The sequence below is a fragment of the Pyxicephalus adspersus genome, chromosome 7 (genome assembly GCF_032062135.1).
Source record: "Pyxicephalus adspersus chromosome 7, UCB_Pads_2.0, whole genome shotgun sequence".
NCBI classification, from domain to species: domain Eukaryota; kingdom Metazoa; phylum Chordata; class Amphibia; order Anura; family Pyxicephalidae; genus Pyxicephalus; species Pyxicephalus adspersus.
In genome coordinates this window covers 60,521,463-60,540,007 of record NC_092864.1, presented here as the reverse complement: position 1 = coordinate 60,540,007, position 18,545 = coordinate 60,521,463, and the positions used below count along the sequence as shown (strand labels likewise).

Genomic DNA, 18,545 nt, shown 5'->3' with positions numbered 1-18,545 from the left:
ATTTTTAGCAAACCACTTTTTACCATCTAAGTGCCAGGGTATTCATTTCAACAAAAATCTTACCGAAAAGATTATTTGTTTAATTTAACATATTTTTTAAATAGTAAAAGCCTCTCATGTATAGACACCAAAAATCCCTGAGAAAGGTGCCGAGTCCTGCCATCTTGGATGATGTTGGCAGCAGAGCTAGGTAACACTCTACAGCAGTTTTTCTCAAACTTTTTACTATACGGGAACCCGTGAAATAACGTTCAGGTGTTATGGAGCTCCAGACAATAATTACAATATCTACAGCTCAAGCTCACAGTACATTAGCATCAGTGAAAAGGTAATTATTGGAAAGATTGATGCTTACATTTTTGGCCAGTGGGAAGAGTGTCACTTACAGATAGCCAAATTGATTGGTATCAGTAGTAACTGACTTAAGATGTGCAATTTGCTCATTGCTCAAGGACCCCCTAGCCACCTCTGGAGGACACCTGGTTGATAGACACTGCTTTAAAGTATTTTCCTTTAAACCCTCCATTGACAGCTGCATAAATGGTTATGCAGGAAGGTAATATCTAGAAGTGGAGGAGTTGGGCTAGCACAGAAAAAAATACACACTACCAGAGGCTGGGCTAAGGAATTGACGTTTGGATTTTTGCAATGGCATATGAAGAAGTACATGCTACTCTCCTGAGAATGGAAGCTAAGCCTTCCTACTATGGCTACATACACACCTGCAATGGTTCTCGTCCAAAATTCATCTCAGGCTGATATCAGACGACAATCTTGAGTGTGTACAGTGCTCGTTGTTTATCGCCTGAATGACCGTCCAAGCGGATCCATGGTCAATAGGCAACAGTTTTTTGTCGTTGGAAAGGATCGTGAAAGATCCTTACAGCGGCAATTATTGCACGCGTGTATGTAGTCTATGACCGGCCACCATACATGAGTACTATAATATTTGCAACAATATCATATGCCACTGATAGAGCTGCCAAAATTTCCCTTTCAAAATATGAGAAAGTAATGGGTAAGTATGGGTCAATGACTAAATGTGTCTAGTGCCTATGGTAAAGCCTTTTCATTAAAACAAAAGTTATATTCAATACCAGTAGATCTGTACAGCATAATACACAGACACACCTTACAGCTAAAGGTGAGCATAATGAAAGATACTGCAGGCTGATAGACATCAAGTGTTTATAACTACAATATGTTCTATCCCATGCAATAATATATATAAATCACAGAACAGTTACCACTGTGATTTCAGTATACAACATGTAATACTAGCTATAATATAAGCTCTTAAATATAATGCTGCAATTACTTTTATTTGGACTATATATTAGCTATACAGTCAGCATTTATTACAGAAGAGTTACAACCCATATCAACAACCAATGCAACCCACCATCTCTAGCTAAGAAACTCATAACAGCGCTATATTCATTGGATGATCCATCTTTTGGATCTTCTACATTGCTGGTACAGACCATTTTAAATGATTTTTAAACAATGTTTGTCATCTTAGTGTGCTTAATATTAGTCATTAATGTTATCTCTTAACCTTATATACATAAATGTTTTTTATTAGGTTACATCTTAAGTTTAGTAAAAATGTATTCTTTGTTCATTGTGTTTGTACTGTTAAACATTCCTAAAGAATTACTCTGTAACATGTCAAGTGATCGTACAGCATGGATAGACAATAATAATGTTTAGTGTACGAGTGGTTTCTACCAAAAAATCCAATGATCTGTTATATTACTTTCAAGTTATTTTGCCTGGGATTATCTGCATGCTGGTAACAAAAACTTTTGGAATATTTTATCTTCCATTTGTGTAAGAAAATTTTAAAAAGTTTTTTCTTTTATTGAATTATGTTTTTATTTTACGCCCTCATTTTGTTCTGTGATTTTAACTTTTAATTCATTTTGCTCACCACCATATGAGATGTGAAACTTTTATCTGTTGACTTGTTTTGCAAACTTAATTGCATAAATACCAAATCTATAAACATTTCAAAGGGCTAATACATATCCATTTGGTTAATCCGAACTAATAATGACAGTTCTTTACAAACTCTGCATGCTTTTTATTCATAGTTGGTATGTGTATGTATGAAGGCACTGTTTATAGAAGTTGTCACATACAATGCAAAGAAAAGAAGGCTGAACTGCTAATGAGTTGCCACAAAATAGAAAGTCCTAACGGAAGGTCATAGGAACAAATCTAGCCACAGCTGTTTAGGAACAAAAGAGATATGCCACCACTGAACTTGTGTATTCCAAAGGAAGGAATGTTTTCCCAGTCCATTGGTACATCACAAAAATTAAGGACAGCAGAAAGAAGAAGGTATTGTATACCAAAATAAGCATGCATGTCTGGTATTGTATGCAAAGGGACAATTTGATAGGTCTACACAAATTAAAGGAATGTTCTTCCAGTTTCATGTGAATGCATGTAGTAGTCTGCAGCAGCAGTATCTACACTAACTGGGTAAATAACTGATTTATGCTATAAGCTACATACTGTCAATGTCAATATTAGCAGAGATAATGAAAGCACCATACCTTATCCTGAACAGGACTGAATAGTATGATTAACTAATTGTGTAAGGTTCACATGCATGAAAGCTGTGTTTACCCAACCATACCTCATAGGAAGGAAATAGAGGTTACATTGCATTCCAATTACTAAAACACAATTTTGTCCTTGTTACTTATACCTTTCTTTGTATGCACCAAAAGTACACACAGACTGTACAAAAGAATGACACCAACACACACAGACATGTACATAGAAAAAAAGCTGCTGTAAAATAGTAATTCTTCTTTTTAACTGCAACAAAGTCACCTAAACACCTCTATACATAGAAGATAGATCCAGAAGAAAGATGGAGAGCAGTGTAGGTGCTACAACACCATAATGATATCGGCACATATGTTCTTCAAAATGGCAGGTGCTTCGCGACAGCTCCTGGCAGGAACTACCATCAACAGTATTTGTATCCAAAGCTCAGAAACACTAAAGTTCCTTTGCTCTATGGAAGGTTTTGTGACCAAGTGGGAGTTCATGTGGAAAAATTAATATGGTTGTACTATATATAACAACAATACTTCCTAACTAACCAAAGTAACTAATGAATCACAGCATGAAAATCTCACGTGAATTTCCACATTATTAAGCATAATAACCTTAGGGATGCTGATGTCAAATCCAGGATAGCAGTGCTCACCAGACTCAATCCTATCAATTCAAGATTTACACATTTCTAATGTAAAGTTTAAATTCTGTTTCTTTCCTTACTGTCAATACAATGAATGGGAAAACGGCTCAAAAGAAGAAATTATAGCAACTTAGCTACTCCATTAGTTGTACATAAGCCCCCTGTATGACTCTGACTTTCTTTTTAGGATGCTGGAAGAGTACTGAACATCACAGTGCTTGTAATATTCAGGTGCCTTAAACTTAAAAATGTCGCCCTTCGCAAGCACCACTACCAAAGGGAACTCAGACATTTGCCTGGTAAAGTGTTGATTCTCTAATGCAACAGTATTAGAACTTGACAGTGCATAACATACACCTTCTGATAATTTTTTTTTAAGCCCAGTACTTCCATAAAATAAACAATAAACCCGGTTACACGTCAACTATTTATGTTTTAAATAAATCTTTTTATTGTGGTTACAATATGAGCAATACAGAACTGTATACTTTATAATACAATAAAAAAGGGAACAAAAATCATTAGCGGGTAGTTACATGTCTTATGTTCAAGGTATAAAATGAGGAACAATGACAAGAACAACAGTAGACATACTCTCTAAAAAAAAAAATAAAAAAAAAAGCGAAAAAAAAAAAAAAACATTGTGTGGAGATTGTGTTCAGGTGGAGATGTTGAAAAGTCTTTGGTATGGGTACATTAGGTACATATCAGGTAGGGTCACAATCATAGGGTTAGTGTACACATCCTAGGAATGTGAGTAGACTCTGCCTCTTCTAAGGCTGGTATAATACAACCTATACAGGGAGGTTAAGAATAGGAGGGTAATCCTCTATTAAACATGACAGATATCAGTATGTATGTTGGGAATGTTGGTGTAATTTTTGCATAATGGCTGGGTTCAATGTGCCTGATTTATTAAAGCTGGGTGATCCAGCAAACCTGGAATGGATTTCTTAAAAGTAATTTGCTATTTGTTAGCAAATGTTTTCAATCTTGGACCAGATTCTTTACAAGTTTGCTGGATCACCCAGCTTCACTGATGAAAATGTATTCTCTCCAGCCAGGTGTTGATGGACATGTGTGTCCAGTGTCTTTATTTTGTGTGGTTTCTTTCCACTTCATGCAGAGAGATATTGTCGTTAAGTGAGAAATAGATGAATCGAGGCGGGGCAAGTCACAAGTCCAGCAATGGAAAACTGTCTTCCTCCCAACTGTTGAGAAGAATTCTGCTAGGCACTGCGCATTCCTGGACCATACTTGCCAACTGAACCTAAGATCACCCACCCTGGCAGCAGTGCATTGAGGCGAGTAATTAGGAATATACATACCACAACACTTGTCTTCAGATGTTTTAATTACAGGAGAGTTAAAAAGGCAATGAAAAAGGTTTGCCCCAGGAGCATTTAACACAGAGGTCATCCGTAGGCATACCCATATGGAAGGCTCTGGAAAGAGACATATAGGCTCTGTAGAAGAGCTGAAAAACATTTCTCTATATGATGTTGATGGGATGGTTTTCCAGAAGTAACAGTATATGTTGAACAGTCTTGATATGTTGTATATGTATATGTTGAACAGGTATAGTATATGTTGAAAAGCCTGGGGTGGTTTGAGAATAATCAACACAGTCCCACAGGAGAGGGTAATATGTGGGAATAGCCTTAGTGTGGTATGGGGGTGGTCTCTGAGCATAGAATCAAGGGGACTGGCCCAATCGCAAGGACCTAGGGAGTTGGTGACAACTGTAGCATAATCACATTTCAATGAGACTAAGGCTACGTACACAGGTCAGATGATTCTCACCCAATTATCATTTCAGTGCTTGGGCGAGAATCTGCCATGTGTACAACAGCCGCCGGACGTCGTTCATGAATCCGGCCAGGCGGATCCACAAATGACCGCAATGCAAGTGAAGGGGAGAGAGCACAGCAGGGTGCAGCTCTCTGGTTCTCCCCCTCCCCTCCACATAGAGCAGAATAGTGCTGTATGTATACCACTCGTTGCATTTTTCAGTCTTTTGGAAAGGACTGTGAAAGATCCTTTCCAGCGACAAAAGTCTAACCTGTGTACGTAGACTAAGTCTCCATAGGCTTCAGTGTGCCTAGTGTTGCGTGTTGGATAGCAACTCACACAAAGTATTCCCTATGGATGCATCAGGATCAGCGTTAAACCCAGAATTGTTTTTAAGCTGGGTGGTAAAAAATTGTAGGAGGGTGGCAGCCCCTGTATCGTGACCCAACTGTTAAGTAACCACCCAAAAACAGCCGGGTGGTTACTGAAAAGTGCCGGGTGGTGCACCCAGCTAAAAGGGGCTGGGGAGAGCACAAAGGATGATTTACTTTGTTTCAATTCCAATGCACCATTTTTTTTACAAATCTTAAACATCATTACACATTGTTCTAGTTGAGTACAGAAAAGCATTTGGTGCACACAGTAGTTTATTGTTTGCAGGTAATGCCATCCTTCCATCCAAGTGGCATCCAAGTGGCTTCTGACATTACATTACCTTAGAACGTATACATTATGTGTATATGATTATGACTCAGGAGACAGGACCAATGGGAATGGATTCATAGACTTCTTAGAGCTTTCCATAGCGTGTCAGCATTATGCAAATATGGGAAATAAACAAAACGCTTTCCGAACAATCATAACTGGAAAACAAATGTCAGCCAGAAACGATAAGTTTCCTGTCATAGATCTTAGCTTTTCTCTGCTCAATTACTTCTGACAGCACCTGCCAGGAAGCTTGGCTTTGTTTGGCTTCCTTCAGCATCCCAGAGGAGTTTAGACACCCTTCATTGCTGCTTGTTGATGCATGAAGAATTGCAGACAGTGGGCAAGGTTATATTGTGCTTAATAGATGTGGGACAGGTAATAACAAGACTCTGCACAGAGCTCTAACAAGGACCACAGGCAGCTCTGCCAAAGAAATAAAAGCCGAGGCTCTGTGGGGTTTTACACAGATAATTTGTGCTCATGTCTCAAACTGACATGTGTGGTTTGCAAAAAATACAACTTATCATTTCTTTTTTACCATAAACTAATCTATTGTCATACACAAAATTGACTGATGTTATTTAACTGAACAAACTCCAGATGAATATTTTAATGCAGAAAAGCATGGGACAAAAAATATTTCACTTTAACATATTATTGGTTGGAAAAAAAAAAAAATAGAGGCCACAAGCGTTACAGCAGTGGTCACCAACCCTTTTGGACCCACGGACCACTAAATTTACTGGCTGTGGACCGCACATGCGCGGGGAGCCGGGCGTCTCTTAAAGGGCAAGAAACCTCCCCCATAGTGATGTCATAATGCCAGAACCCACCCACTCTCCAATCACAGGTCTGATCCTGCAATCTGTGCAGGAGCCATGGTCTGCGGCTCTGGCCGGTGCGCCCTCCCAGTAGGCTCCTTTTCCTGACCCTGGTCGGGGGCACTGATAATGCTGAAGGTTGTAACCTGGATGTAAGTACTACCATTTAAATTTGTTATCATTTATAATCCTTTCATTTTGGATTACAGGAATACTATTCATGTATTATTATTTGCACTGGGAAACCTATGTTCTTATATCCTTGTGATGCTATCCATATCCACTATCCTTTTGTACCCCTATATTAAATAAGGTATGAAGAAGTGCATTTATTATGCATATGACTATTATGTATTGTTTATCAATCAGTGTTGAAGCATGTATTTTCCACTACCATTGGGCACTAATTAATTGCTCTATTGTCTTTTATAGTCCCAAGAGTTGGCATTTATTATAAAAAAATTCCCTGATGAAGCCCTTTGTGGGCGAAATGCATTGGTAATAAAACACACTACAACATCTCTTCTTCCTAAATTTATAAATGAGTGGGACTCTCTAAATAACAAACAGCTGTCAAGTATTTGTTTTTATGTATGGGAATCATGTAACTAGGTTATTGTTGACCCTTTTAATCGATATCTTGAATTTATTAAAGTTTATTTTTTATCTTAGTTAAGGTATTACTTTGGTGCCTAAAAAGAGCCTTCCTTACACTTTTCTTCCTTTCTTCTCATATGTTTGGACTATATTTGTTTATATAGTCAAGACTTGGCACCACCGTTTCTCCATAGAGTTTAACTATTAATAATAATAATAGTTTTACTAGTTTATTATTAATATTATTGTTCTTTTTGGACTACAAATGCATTCTCTTGGTGCTCCCCCATGCAGGTTATTATTAGGCAATCTTTTTCAAATTGTAGATGTATGCATTTTGACACCAAGTGCAATTGCCCACAATCAAATTTTGGGGTACTTGGAAACTACTTTTCCTTCAAATGGTCATCTTTTACACTGAATTTGCTAGGCTAACCAGTTCTGGATAAATTAGTTTGAAATATCTGCTAATAGTAAACTACAGACATAGTGGAATTATTTATTTTATTAATCTATGATCATTTCAGTCCCTTTTCCTGACTCTTTGCCATCCACAATCTCCCTTTAATAACAATAGAGAGCTCTTTGATACTCAAGACACATCAAAAGCAAAGATCCTCAATACCCGATGTTAAATAAAACAGGTTCCATCTGTATGGATATTTTTGGATTCAAAGTGGAAGTGATGGTAAATGCAGGGGTGTATTTACTTTTTAATGTGACCAATCTGAATTTTTATTGTTTAGGATATGATAATTAATAAATTTGCCAATGACTTAATCATTCCAGTATAAGCAAGAGTGGATTAGGTATGCTGCATCCAATTAGAAATTAGTCCAGTTTTTTTACTCAAATGTCCAACTATCCAAAATTACAGTAACCCTGATAAGGATCATCCTAGCGATTACTTTAAATATATATAAACTTTTGGTTTAAGCACTTTTTAAGGAGCTCTAACATTTTCCTATTCAAATATGTTGAAAAAGTCAACACTTTCCATAGGGTATACACCCCTCAAATACTGGTAGAGCCACTGACTGGCTGCATCTGCTCTCAGCACACAAAGTCCCAGCAGCGAGATCCATAGGTGCTTAAACATCATTTTTTTTTTTCTAGATGACATGGGGCAGAGTGGTGTGTACTTTGCATGATAACATTCACACCTGTCACACATAATGTGAAGAAAAAATCACACATAATGTGAAGCACTGGTTTGGTGCGTAGCGATACTAAAAAAAGGGCAATGATTTTCAGTGTGTTTCCAGCATGCACCGTTTTGGCCTATTTTAAAAAATAATTAAACCTAAAAACAAAAATGTGTTTGCACAGATTTTTTTTTTAGTAGCTTTTTGCATTTTAAGTTTACTTTGTAATTCTGCGTATAACACGCATTCTATCCCAGGGTGGCTACATATTCACCTCCACTGTATCCATGGAGGCAGCTAAAGGTACCACCCGGGCTGGACTTTAACCCAAACCCCCCCCCCCCCCCCCGTGGGACTCAGGGTGGATTTTTTGATCACTTTGTTATGAACCTTAAACATTCCTGACTGCTTACTGGAAAATTGACCACATGGCATCCAAAGGCATCTCGCTGGCGCAAGTGCCGTTTTTGAAGGACTTGAAAGCAGCGACAGCGAATTGGAGTTACTTTTGGAATAAAGTGATAGTGAATAAGCGGGAAATTTGTCATCAGGCAGTAATAGTGAATTGAGTGAAGATTCTGAACCCGAGGTCAGTGCTGTGCACACTTGGTGCCCTATTGACCTTGATGCAGACCAGACATCGCCCTCAAAATTTCCATTTACTGGCACACCTGGCGTGAAAATTGAGGCTGAATGCTACGACCTCCTGGCATACCTGAAGTTGTTTTTGACAGATGAAGTTATTGGAAAAATTGTGGCGGAGACAAACAGGTAAGCTGCTCTGGGTTTGCTAACATATTACTTGCAACCTTCACCACAGTACAGTACAGTAGAAAATATCCTAAAAGACCTTTTTTATTTTGTTTTATGCAGGTACGCTGGACAACAGTTAGGTGCTCCAACACCGGAGGTTTTCAAGAGGCAGAAGTTGGGAATCTGTGACCAAGGATGACATTTGGCTGTTTTTGGGCTTGGTGAAAGTTCAGGGAGTGGTTGGCAAACTCCCTTGTGTGTTACCCCACCTCTTAGATTGTAAGCTCTTCGGGGCAGGGTCTTCTCCTCCTCCTGTGTCACTGTCTGTATCTGTCTGTCATTTGCAACTCCTATTTAATGTACAGCGCTGCCTAATATGTTAGCGCTATATAAATCCTGTTTATTATTATTATAATAATAATAATAATAAGCCCATTTTTGAGGAAAGCTAATTAACCCAATGGAATGTTTTTGGGATGTAGAAGAACCCACGTAAACACAAGGAGAACATACAAACTCCATGCTGACCTGTCCTAGCTGAGATCTGAAACGGAGACCCTAAAGCTGCAAAGGTGAGAGTGTTAGACACTGAAGTCTGCGACCCACAGATACCCCACATTCAAATGGAGACTACCAGCAGCTATCCCACCATGCATCCTCCTGCCATGGCCTACCGTTGTCACCATCAGATCCATCATCTTCCACCATCATCCCTCCATAAAAACAGCATAGGAATAAATGTAGCCTGGAAGGTGTTGTAAAACATCTACAAGAGATCAGCAGCCCTTAAATACAACCAAGTATAAAAAATGGGTGAAATACATAAATCTAACAAAACTTGTTTTATTATACAACCCACTGAATATCAAAATAGCCCAGCTAGTGTATCAGTGTTGATACTGATTTATTTTCTTGCCGTGAAACATATCATGACAGCAGACAGACAATTCAAGGCTGTCCCCCTATAACAAGGGACAGGAAGAAAGGAAGCAACACAAATCATCTATTCACATCTCAGGCCTTTTCATATGAATCTGCACTTTCTGCCAGAGATGAGATCATCTAAAGACTGTTAACCCCTCAATAACCCAGACAAAGGGAATATGCTATGTGCTCTGTAATAATAAAACCCCATCAATACATGATGAGATGGCCATACACCTGCTGATATTAGGATAAAGATTGTAAGCTCTTCAGGGCAGGGTCCTCTCCTCCTCTTGTGTCTGTATCTGTCTGTCATTTACTAGATTGTAAGCTCTTCAGGGCAGGGTCCTCTGCTCCTCCCGTGTCTGTATCTGTCATTTACTAGATTGTAAGCTCTTCAGGGCAGGGTCCTCTCCTCCTCCCGTGTCTGTATCTGTAATTTACTAGATTGTAAGCTCTTCAGGGCAGGGTCCTCTCCTCCTCCCATGTCTGTATCTGTCATTTACTAGATTGTAAGCTCTTCGGGGCAGGGTCCTCTCCTCCTGTCACTGTCTGTATCTGTCATTTCCAACCCCTATTTAATGTACAGCGCTATGTAATATGTTGGTGCTATATAAATCCTGTTTATTAATAATAAAGCCTCATTCTGTACAATGAATATTATATATATACACAACCTATCAGATGTATTGTACACATCATATATATTACATAAACAATGCAGCAGAGATGAATATTTACAAATAACATTGATGTTTCCATGTCATTGCAATGAATTCCTGTGAGCATACAATGTAAGCATGCAGTATAGAATGACAAGGGGTGCTCCTACCTGTACATTGTTTATATAGGACACCCATAAGACCTCCGGCACTGTGCTGGGCTGGGTTGGGTCAGGATTTGCCAGGATTTACTTCCCTGACACGTCTTCCATATTGATGCTGAGAATCAGTCTGCATTGCTTCCCTGTTTACAATCTCCCAGCCTCAGTCCTTCACTCTTCTCTGTCCCCTGTGCAACAAGGAAGCTAAAAATAGTTCCAGCACAACATTTATCTGCTGTGACAAGCCCAGCTTGTTATGAGAAACATTCTGGCTGTGTGATGTCTGATATCTCCCTGAATGTGTCTTATAACATTGGGATTTATTAATGTGACATATTTATATATAATACACCTATATATATATATAACACAAGAGAGGAGCTGTGCAGTGTGCTTCATATATTTGCTGCACTGTGTGTGTCCTTATCTTAGTTTTATGCTATGGTATGATGAACAGAGAAGGTTAGCTTTTGTAAACTGGATCTTCTAATAAAGACTATATGTAAACGATAATGACCAGTGTATTGACATTGTGTAGGTTTATTTTCAGTGGCTGCTACCAAGGTAAAGCGTACCTAAACTCAACATTTTTACTTTACATAGAAGGGTAGACAACCCTGCAATGTAAGGTAAAAATACTGGTAAAAAAATAAAGAGGAACTAAACCCAAAAGTGCCTAAAACAAAAAAAATCACTTACCGTCCGTCTGCGAGCAGGTGCCGCCATCTTCTCCTCTTCTTCCTGGTTCTTCTTCCTATATCACCCGACCCAGGCGCGGGATCCTTTGGAAGAAAAAACTTGCCGATCTCACTGCACATGCAGACTAAAACATATATAAACTAAAACGTGATATGTCCACATTAAGCAGAACTAAACTTTAAAATGGATAGGGGGGTATGTCTCCTCTTCAATAAAACAAACCTAACCGGCCTGTGCACAATCTTCTGAGCAGCACTTGTATGATTTCAGCATACCTGAGTGCTAGGAATAAATTATCTCACATGTGCAGGAGTTACGTCATTCTGGCCTGGCCAAGCTGGTGATGGAGTGAGGGGAGATGTTAATCTTTGCTTGAAGGAACAACTGCTATGAGAGATTTTTTGGGAGAAGCCTATAGTGACTTTCTTCTGATCATGAACTTTACCTGGCTTTAATTCTGATTCTCTCATTACAATGCTGCAATGTATGCAGATAAGCAGGGTTAGAACACCATGGATCAATACACACCATTCTAGGATGTATTGATTGATACTGTATTGATGCTATATTCTCACCTGAGATAAACACAAATGATCAGCTTAGTTTTCCAAGGAGCTTTGGACAGTTGTCACAAGAACATGTGTCCCTGTTAAAAAATTTTTACCTTCCTGTTCTGGTGGCAACTTGAAATTTTTGGATCTACTCTAACTTTTATTCCAAGTGACATTGGTGATTAGGAAAAATAGACAGTGATTAATCCTCAGCAAAAGTTCCCTTGCCACTCAAGCATAAGCATTATCCATGCATTGCATCGAAGAGCCCAAATATTTTCAATGGCCCACAACAATGGAGCTCCTAAAATGGAGCATTTGAGCTGTATGTGTATTGTAATGCAGTACGATAAACTGTTCAACATAGCATAAAACAGAACTATAGCTTATGACTATAAAATATGACCAGGCAAGAACAGGGCCATCTGCATAAAGCATGTGCACCTGGCTGATCTAAATTTTGGAAATACACTCACCTGTCCTCATTTCATCATGGGCGTCTCCATCTTTATCTGGTCTTCTTTACAGGACATGTGCACTGAGATGCTATTGAAAATAATGGTAGTACAATGTGGTATTTGTGTTGCATGTAGCATATGGTGAGACACACATTTTGAATATTGTAGTGCATTAGTGTGAATAAGATCAAGGCCAGTCTCATTTCTGCTGATGTGCCATCATTAAGCATTATTGCACACCAGTGGTGCTGCCTTGGCAAAAAAGGTTCCCACTTTTTCGTTCAAAATGCACCCCTTTTTTTTCCCATCTTGTTTGTATTGAGATCTAATGCAAACATTTTTTATTATTTTTTGGCATTAAGGGACTGACTATAGCCTACTAACCTAATGTCTACCTAAAAGAGTTACTTTACCCTAATAATAATTTTAATGCAACTGGTGATTCAAGCTGATTTTGGTAATATGAAAATAAGTTTTGAGCAAATGTTCATCAAAACACACACATATTTATAAATTTGACTGTGACTACCACTAACCAATATAAAATAAAGTTCAAACAGAAAAATATTTTTCTGGGCAAAAATTCTTTTTGATTTTCTTTGAATTTTTCTTAAATGCCTCACGGTGTACTGTGCATTTATACAGTAGAATAAGGCCCTTATCAAGTAGATTTCAGGTAGAATCAGGCCATGTGATTTTAGGGACATATCTTACAGAAATATCCTACTATATACAGTGCATCTAAACACAAGCACCATATACAGTGGACCATTGCTTTCAATTATACCTCTACTTTTTACATGCGCAGCAATGTGTATACAGAACATTTACGAAGATGGGATATATCTCGTTGTTTGCTATGGGTATGCGGCAGGCGGAAAGTTGACTTCTTATTGAAATAATCCTAGTTCCCTATCTAAAATTACAAAAAAGAAAACCCCAAAAATCTCAAATTTCTTCCAAAGTCAATTTTTTATAAAGCAAATTTGATTTAATTTATTTCAACCTTGGAATCAAATGTTGGAGTAGAATTTCATCAAGTTAAAGATCCAGTGTTCATCCCTAATTAGTGGATTTTATGTAAGGTTGTTTTCTGGTATATAACATCTGATGTTTTATACTTGGTAGCACCCATTGGAAAGAAACCTACAAAAGGATATATGAAAATAAAGAAGAAGAAAAAATGGTGTTTACCCCAATCTTTTCTTTATTTTCATGTGTTCCCGCTAGTGGGGTTGGCTAACTATAATGTGTCACAATATTAGAGGATAGGTAGATCATTTTTACCTTTCTACAAAAGGATATAATCAGCAGAATGCCCTTCCCCTTGTTTCTTTTTATGTCAAATTTAGGAGTATATAAAAAATGCCTTCTAGATGGGTACCAGCTAATCTATCTCACAGCAAATCCCTGGTGGATCAGTTGAAATTAAAACTGATCCTGTTAATCAATGTTATTTCTTCATAATCTAACAGTAAATTCCAGAAAGAAACAATTTTTCAAAAGTTATTCACAAAGAAGTATATATAGGGCCTATTAATAAACCAGTGAAGCTGACATTCACTCAAACATTCCCTGGTAGCCAATCTTCATGTCTATGTGTTTCAATGGCAGTAATTGATTCCAACCAGGCAATGTTTCAGTGAATGTCAGATTCACTGCGATATAAATAAACCCCTTTTTTTCAATAAAACTTACTATCCCCAGGGCTCCTAAATTAAATACGTATTGTATTTTTTTACATATGTAATGTATTTATTTAGAATGCAACTGATTTGTGTATCATTTTTCTATTTATAGTCCTCATACAAACTTGTAGTACTACAGAAGAAGGAGGGGGTGTCTGACCAGATTTTGGAGTGCACCAGGTCAACCTCAAGTGCCTATTGGGCAGCTCCTTTGTGTTCAGATAACAGCTAAATACCATGAAAGTAGACAAATGACTATGAAAATGATGGTTGTTGTTTATCCATATCATTATCTATCTATACTTGTGCAAAAATATTTTAAACAGAACATGAAGGTGTTTGTAAAGATGTTTAAAATTATGTATTACAGGATGAAAATGTTATTACGCACTCAAAATTATATGGAGAGAAGCAATTATCCACTTCCTTCCTATATAGCTTTCATCAAAAGTTTTCTTTATATAAAAATATTGGGCCATATTTATTAAAGCTCTCCCTAACTAGACAGGATACACTTTCATTAGTGAACCTGGGTGATCCATAAAACCTGAAATGAATTTCTTAAAAGTTATTGGCTATTTCTTATCAAATGTTTTCAATCTTGGACCAGATCCATTCTAGGTTTGTTGGATCACCCAGGTTCACTGATGAAAGTGTATTTTCTCCAGCCTTGGAGAGCTTTAAAAAATTAGGCCCAATATGTTTATGCTTGCATTGGGTCTTCACATTTTTGGGTCCCGCTGTGCAGGACTGGGAAATCGATTGCACAGATCTCAAAACTAGAGTCAGCAAGGATACATAAGAATCAGTTAAGTAGTTTAGTGTAACTAAATCCGGCCAACTCACTTGTCCATGTTCCCGCACTGGGCCAGCCATCTTCCTTCTCTTAATCTTCCGAACGATCTTTGGCTAACTTGATTGGCCATGCCAGGATGACATAACCCCTGCGCAGGCGTGCAGGAATTTATTCATCCCAGAATAACCAAATGCACTGCTCAGCTTTGATCTCAGAAAGCAATCAGGCAGGTAAGACACATTATTATAGAAGAGTCTGTCCTATTCTGCAACAATGATCTTTGTGATCATACAAACCCAAAAGTGGAATGTTACCTGTCCTGCATGTACCAAAAAAACTGAAACATTGATTCTTTATGTGCAGTTTCTTTTAATAACTTGGAAACATCACCCACAGTTACTGGAATTGTAGTCAAAACTGTGTAACCCTAAACCTCACAAAATGGACATTTATGTAGTGTGTTACAAAGGAATAATGTCCTATACAAATACTTGTTGATTAGGGAATGTGTAGATTGGAAGGAGGAACCAAGGACTGATAGGTAACAGGACGCAGAGATTGCCTGTGAACATACATGCATGTAATAAGTCCCCAGTATTTGCTTCCATGAATACATTAATTTGTAAACATGGAAATACAAGGGCATACATTGAAATCCATGCTATTATTTCCTTAATAGGATTGGCACTGCTCAAAGCACTCCGCTAGACCATTGTCTGCAACCTCACTAAAAGAAACATTATTCAGAGTCTATTCAGGATCCCTAAATAGGCGGATGAACTCAGTAATTATCCTGAATTCTATATTAAAAAGGGCATCTTTTCTTTTTGTCTTCGTTAGGTTAATAAGGCCTGCTAATGGGATGTGTGAGATATGGGGTGCACTAATAGCACTAAACAAAACTTCTTTATATGTATATATAGAGGCAGGATAGAGACTGATGGCACAAATATACGTGACCATATTGCAGCTTTGTATAAATCTTGACTTAGCCATGATATCCAACACTTTACTCTGGATGTTGTGGTTCCCGAATATAATTACATACATGCACTTATTTATTTAATTTAAAGGAAATACATCTAATAGAAACTGAGGCCTTTTTCAACATATTTTGTATCATTTTTCTATTTATAGTCCTCATACAAACTTGTAGTACTACAGAAGAAGGAGGGGGTGTCTGACCAGATTTTGGAGTGCACCAGGTCAACCTCAAGTGCCTATTGGGCAGCTCCTTTGTGTTCAGATAACAGCTAAATACCATGAAAGTAGACAAATGACTATGAAAATGATGGTTGTTGTTTATCCATATCATTATCTATCTATACTTGTGCAAAAATATTTTAAACAGAACATGAAGGTGTTTGTAAAGATGTTTAAAATTATGTATTACAGGATGAAAATGTTATTACGCACTCAAAATTATATGGAGAGAAGCAGTTATCCACTTCCTTCCTATATAGCTTTCATCAAAAGTTTTCTTTATATAAAAATATTGGGCCATATTTATTAAAGCTCTCCCTAACTAGACAGGATACACTTTCATTAGTGAACCTGGGTGATCCATAAAACCTGAAATGAATTTCTTAAAAGTTATTGGCTATTTCTTATCAAATGTTTTCAATCTTGGACCAGATCCATTCTAGGTTTGTTGGATCACCCAGGTTCACTGATGAAAGTGTATTTTCTCCAGCCTTGGAGAGCTTTAAAAAATTAGGCCCAATATGTTTATGCTTACATTGGGTCTTCACATTTTTGGGTCCCGCTGTGCAGGACTGGGAAATCGATTGCACAGATCTCAAAACTAGAGTCAGCAAGGATACATAAGAATCAGTTAAGTAGTTTAGTGTAACTAAATCCGGCCAACTCACTTGTCCATGTTCCCGCACTGGGCCAGCCATCTTCCTTCTCTTAATCTTCCGAACGATCTTTGGCTAACTTGATTGGCCATGCCAGGATGACATAACCCCTGCGCAGGCGTGCAGGAATTTATTCATCCCAGAATAACCAAATGCACTGCTCAGCTTTGATCTCAGAAAGCAATCAGGCAGGTAAGACACATTATTATAGAAGAGTCTGTCCTATTCTGCAACAATGATCTTTGTGATCATACAAACCCAAAAGTGGAATGTTACCTGTCCTGCATGTACCAAAAAAACTGAAACATTGATTCTTTATGTGCAGTTTCTTTTAATAACTTGGAAACATCACCCACAGTTACTGGAATTGTAGTCAAAACTGTGTAACCCTAAACCTCACAAAATGGACATTTATGTAGTGTGTTACAAAGGAATAATGTCCTATACAAATACTTGTTGATTAGGGAATGTGTAGATTGGAAGGAGGAACCAAGGACTGATAGGTAACAGGACGCAGAGATTGCCTGTGAACATACATGCATGTAATAAGTCCCCAGTATTTGCTTCCATGAATACATTAATTTGTAAACATGGAAATACAAGGGCATACATTGAAATCCATGCTATTATTTCCTTAATAGGATTGGCACTGCTCAAAGCACTCCGCTAGACCATTGTCTGCAACCTCACTAAAAGAAACATTATTCAGAGTCTATTCAGGATCCCTAAATAGGCGGATGAACTCAGTAATTATCCTGAATTCTATATTAAAAAGGGCATCTTTTCTTTTTGTCTTCGTTAGGTTAATAAGGCCTGCTAATGGGATGTGTGAGATATGGGGTGCACTAATAGCACTAAACAAAACTTCTTTATATGTATATATAGAGGCAGGATAGAGACTGATGGCACAAATATACTTGACCATATTGCAGCTTTGTATAAATCTTGACTTAGCCATGATATCCAACACTTTACTCTGGATGTTGTGGTTCCCGAATATAATTACATACATGCACTTATTTATTTAATTTAAAGGAAATACATCTAATAGAAACTGAGGCCTTTTTCAACATATTTAAACATGCTTAAATGAGATCATTCAAACAGTTCCTAAAGAAAAGGGTGCATGAATGTGCTTGAATCAAAAATCAAGGAAAGTTTGCCTTTTAAATAATTTATTTACAAAAATATCAGTAGATATAATAGTGTATTGTGGAAAAGTTAAACACCCCCTTCGCCTCACCAATGATTATTACTCCTTTCAGCAGATATGTCTGACATCAATTTGTTAAAACTGGTTTGACTACTGTTTCAGGGAAAATAACTCCAAGGTATTTGTGGATTTCTTTCCATAAACTGTCTGTTATAAGTCCCCTAACAACATTTAATTTGATTTAAATTGGGGCTTTGACTTCGCCTCTACAAAACCCTCCATTTCCTATTTTGTGTGCTTCAAATCAAATTAAAAGATCTATTACAACTTCAACGTGAAACAGATGGCTTCACATTCACATCCACCAAGCTTTGATACAATTTCATAATTGACTCATAGGCTATGATTTAATAAAGATGGAGAAGATAGACTATCCTGGAAGAACCTGGGTGATCCTGCAAACCTGGAATGGATCGTATCCAGGATTGAAAATATTTGCTAACTAATAGCAAATGAGTATGAAGAACTCCATTCCAGGTTTGCTGGGCTGGAAAGTCCT

The 18,545-nt window shown here is 37.6% G+C and overlaps 1 protein-coding gene across 3 annotated transcripts in view; it reads right to left on the bottom strand.

Annotated features, from left to right (window-relative positions):
* Positions 1-11,612, bottom strand: part of PLEKHM3 (pleckstrin homology domain containing M3) — a 93,705-nt gene extending 82,093 nt beyond the window's left edge. The window contains exons 1-2 of one of the 3 annotated variants that reach the window (XM_072418685.1): positions 10,792-10,935; positions 9,710-9,801 (exon numbers count right to left, since the gene is read on the bottom strand). Coding sequence is in view for 2 of the 3 variants with exons in the window: in XM_072418683.1 (XP_072274784.1) it covers positions 11,482-11,600 (119 nt within the window). In the remaining variant the exon portion in view is untranslated. Of the gene's footprint in view, positions 1-9,709; positions 9,802-10,791; positions 10,938-11,481 lie in introns of those variants that run through there. The other 2 variants (XM_072418683.1, XM_072418684.1) reach the window with 2 other exon arrangements.
* Between the last annotated feature and the right edge of the window lie 6,933 nt (positions 11,613-18,545).